Below are 4,288 nucleotides of genomic sequence, written 5' to 3' on the forward strand. Positions count from 1 at the left end.
GAAAGACTTGGTCAAATACCATAGTCTTGAGTTCAGAAATTAATTCGACAGAAGTCATTCTTGAACAAGAAGGAAGAGAATATTGAAATGACTGATTGTGAAGTGAATTCGGTGTGATGGAGAAGAAGGATGGCAGGGATTATAAGGAGAAAAAGTAACAGAAAAACATGCATAAAACTTAACAAATTTTAAAAGCATGTGAGTTACTAAAAGGACGGTGCATTGAATAATAGAATAAGAAATTAACATAGTCAACATAAAATAAATGCATTCAAAGCAAATACATGCATGCAAGATAGATGAGAGGGGTTTCAAGGCTTGGAAGAAGAGGGAAAATGCTCGATCAAAAATTTCATCATATCTTCCATTCTGCGGGAGGATTCCTGAATCTGCCTGCTCTGTTCAATCTGAACTAGTCCTGGTTGCTCAACCATCTGAAACAGTCTCTGCTGATCATCTTGAATACGGTCAATTCTGGCAGCAAGAGTAGTAACTTCTGGAGCTGGAGCAGAAGTAGGAACTTCTGTAGCTGGAGCATGAGTAGCAACTTCAGCCTCTGATGACATTGCAGTATCAACTTGAATTGGCCCTTGCTTCTCAACTTCATTAGCATCTGCATCTTCCAGAATGACAATGCCGTCAGAGCTGTCTTCTGCAACCTCTGCTGGAAGCATCTCAGCATCTTCTGAGGTACATTCAGAGACAACATATTGTCTTTCAGCCATAGCTCTTCTCAAGGGTGCTCAGACTCTGTGTAGCACTCGCTGCCTTTGCTCATAGGCCCTCTCAGACGCATCATGAACTCTTAGTCGTTTCTCCCTGCTAAGCTGCTTCTGAAGTTCATGAGCTTTGCCTTCCGACCATCTTTCGAAAGCAGACCATAGACCATGAACTAGAGAGGCATCAAACTGATTATCAGTTACCTGATATAACCATGTCAGTCTTCTGGTTGCTTCTTCAGAGAACTCCTGAATGAGTTGAGTAAGATTTTGAGGTCTGAAGGAGGTTTCCAAGGTCAGAACAGGCTGAGGAGTTCTGGGTGCATTGGAGCTTGAAGCATTTGAGCTATCAGGTCTTGGTTGTTCTGAGGGAATAGAATCAATCTCATGATCCTTCTCTATGCCTGAGTGATCTGATTCATCCATGTGCTCAGCTTCAGAGATCGTTACTTGTCGTGGCCTTGAGGTAGCAGTCTTCTCAGGTGAAGTAAAACTCAGATCTCGTGAGTTGACTGCAGAGTAGTTGGACAAAGACACATAGGAAGACTCAGGAGCAACTTGAAGCTGGTCTTCAAAATTGGAAGCTACTTGTTGAAGAGGCTCCACATTGAAGGGCGGTTCAAGGATATGAACATCATCATCCTCTTTTTCTGCCTCAGCAGGGATCTCACCAGTTTGGGTTATGAGGAGGGTGTGTGAAGTGGATGGAGGCTTGGGAGTGAATTGTTGAACCAAGGTTCTCAGATTAGCCTGACTTTGAACAATACCTTGAATGAAGGAATTGAAAGGAGGTACAGGTTCAGTTGTGGTAGATGTGGAAGAGGTGTGAATTGGTATGGAAGGGATGGTAGTGGTAGCTGTTTGGATGGTTGATTAAGGAGCTTGTGTTTCAGCTTGTGTTTCAGGCTGAGTGGGTGCTGTTTGGGTTGAGGTAGGCATGGATGTAGATATAGGCAGGGGTTGTTCAGGAATAACTACTAAAGCAGAGTCAGAGTTAATGCTTTCAGTAATTACCTCACTTGGACTTCTGATGGAAGTGGTTCTGGTGAGTTTTACAGCCCTTGCAGGATCAGAAGTGCTTTTGGATCTTCTTTCCCTTTGTGCTTCTGAAGCAAGGTCAGATGCCTGCTGTGATTCTGCCTCTTTCTGCTGAAGTGGACCCTTCAGAGGCAGTTTCCTTCTCTTCACCAAGGGTACTTCATCAGAATCCGTGGATTCTTCAGCTTCTGAAGATTCCCTTATAACCTGAAGCACATTCTGGATGATCTCATGGTCATCCTGCTCATCTTCTTCCTCAAAAATAACTTTTCGCCTCTTGGCCAGAGGGACATCATCATCTTCTGTCTCCTCACTTGAGGATTCTTCCAAGGATTTCTCAGAGCTTTCAGAGACATCAGATTGAGATTCCTCATATGACTCTTCTGGAGTTCTTTTAGGAGAGGGTTCTGGAACTGATTCCCTGATGACTACTGACTTGGATGCAGCTTTCTTCCTTTTAGGTTCCTCTATCAGAATCCCTTTGCCCTTGGGATCTGATGGCTTGCTGGTTGTTTTCTTTGATCTCCTTGTTGGCATCTCAGGAGGACTCTCAGGAAGAGTTTTGACAAACTCTTCAAGAGTGATTTTATCTCCATTTCTTCTGAGCATTCTTACATATTCCAGAATGCTTGCAGGGTTATCCTTCCTGGACCAGAGAGGAAAGTCATCAACAGGATAGTTCCTCTGACGAACCTCTTCAGATGTATCTTCTGAGGGCTCAACTTGGACTTTCTCAATGATTTGCATCCTTTTCAGCTTGGTTCCATTGAGAGCATCGCCAATTGACATGGTCAGATCTTCATGAAGTCCAAGGTCTGATAGTGTCTTGACAAGTTTGTTCTGAACAAAGATGTCAGATAGCAACCTTCCATAAGGAATGTAAGAGATGGACCTCTTGTTCTCAGAAGCTGTTGTCCTTGACTTCTCAATGCATTCCTTCAGATAGTTGAATAACAGAAATGGCAGACATATAGGTTCACTCGTAGAGATATAGTACATAATTACCTTCTGAGTTGCATTCAGGTAATCAGTTCCTCCAGTTCTAGGGTGAATGTAGTAGATGAAGATCTTCTGCCAGATTTTCATTAAGGGCTTCAGATCCTTTATTCCATACTTGGTCTTTGTTTGCGACCAATTGTCATAAATTTCCTTATTCACTTTAGTCTTCATCCCAGCAATATTAGCATCAACATTCTTAATCCTTTTTCCCTGTTGGAACTCCATACCCAGTAGCTTGGCAATGGATTCTTCTGAAATTACAATCTTCCTATCCAGCACATGGGAGACGACATAGTAGTCGTTGCAAACTGCATTTTTCCAGAATTCTATTACCAGCTTGGTGTAAATCGGTCCACAGAGCCTATTGAAGTAACCAGACCATCCTTGCAAGTTGACTTGATCCCTGATATCAAACCCATGATCAGCCAGGTTGTCGAAGTCCATTCTTGCTTCGTGGCACACAACCAAATCTCCAGCTTTCTTGACACAAGTGACCACATTGGGTGTGTCCAGAATCTTCTGAGCTTCTTCAAATCTCTGAGTTTCTTGGTCTGTGGTGGTTTGTTTGGAAGAAGTAGTAGCACTTGCTCTTGATTTCCTCGATTTGCCCATGATTTTCCGGTAGAGAGGTTTAGGGTTCAGAGAAGGAGAGGAATATTGGAGAAGGGAGTAAGAGTGAATGCAATGCATACGAAGAGTTTGAAAACCGTATGTGTGAGTGTGTGGGAGATCGTGTGTGTAGAGTGCGTATAGTGGGTTAAATGGTAACCGTTGAGATTTTAGGAAGAGAAAATAGTCAAAAGTAAGATCAACGGTTCTAAAATAGATTGTCAGAAAATAGCATAGTGGAGGAGAGTAGGCATCATCATTATAGCAGATATACCACACGACTCAAGGAACTATGTCACAAATGAAGTGACACGTGTGTTGTTGCCTACCACTGAAGTTTAACCAGTGGGTTAAGTGCTTCTGATTGAGTAACTTCTGAAGAGCGTAACATCTGATGACTTCAGAGGTACCAAGGTCAGAAGTTCTGAAGAGGTACTCTGGACAAAAGTCCATATTCAGGTTTTCAAGAATAAATAAAAACCTATCTTCTGCTAAGGGCTTAGTGAAAATATCTGCCCACTGATGGTCAGTATCAACATACTCTAATGATAGAGTGCCCTTCTGAACATGATCACGAATATAATGATACTTTACCTCTATATGCTTTGGTCTTGAGTGTAGAATGGGGTTCTTGCTGAGTGAGATAGCAGCTGTGTTGTCACAGTAAATAAGAACCTTCTTCAGAGACAAACCATAGTCCTCCAGATGATTCTTCATCCATATGGTTTGTGTACAACACGTGGCAGCTGAGACATACTCTGCTTCAGCAGTTGATAGAGCAATTGTGTTCTGTCTCTTACTTGACCAAGTAACAAGATTTGCTCCAAGAAAATGGCAGCTTCCAGAGGTGCTTTTTCTTTCCACTCTGTCTCCAGCAAAGTCAGCATCACAAAAACCTGAAAGTGTATACTCTGATGTTTTTC

The 4,288-nt window shown here is 42.4% G+C and overlaps 1 protein-coding gene across 1 annotated transcript; it reads right to left on the bottom strand.

Moving 5' to 3' along the window:
- Positions 1-311: 311 nt before the first annotated feature.
- Positions 312-3,368, bottom strand: LOC130712486 (uncharacterized). The gene is made up of 4 exons (XM_057562316.1): positions 3,217-3,368; positions 2,072-3,117; positions 1,124-1,369; positions 312-556 (listed from the first exon to the last, which is right to left on the bottom strand). Exons 1-4 carry the CDS (start codon positions 3,366-3,368, stop codon positions 312-314), a joined length of 1,689 nt encoding a protein of 562 aa, XP_057418299.1.
- Between the last annotated feature and the right edge of the window lie 920 nt (positions 3,369-4,288).

This window comes from Lotus japonicus, chromosome 4 (genome assembly GCF_012489685.1).
Source record: "Lotus japonicus ecotype B-129 chromosome 4, LjGifu_v1.2".
In the NCBI taxonomy this organism is placed as follows: Eukaryota; Viridiplantae; Streptophyta; class Magnoliopsida; order Fabales; family Fabaceae; genus Lotus; species Lotus japonicus.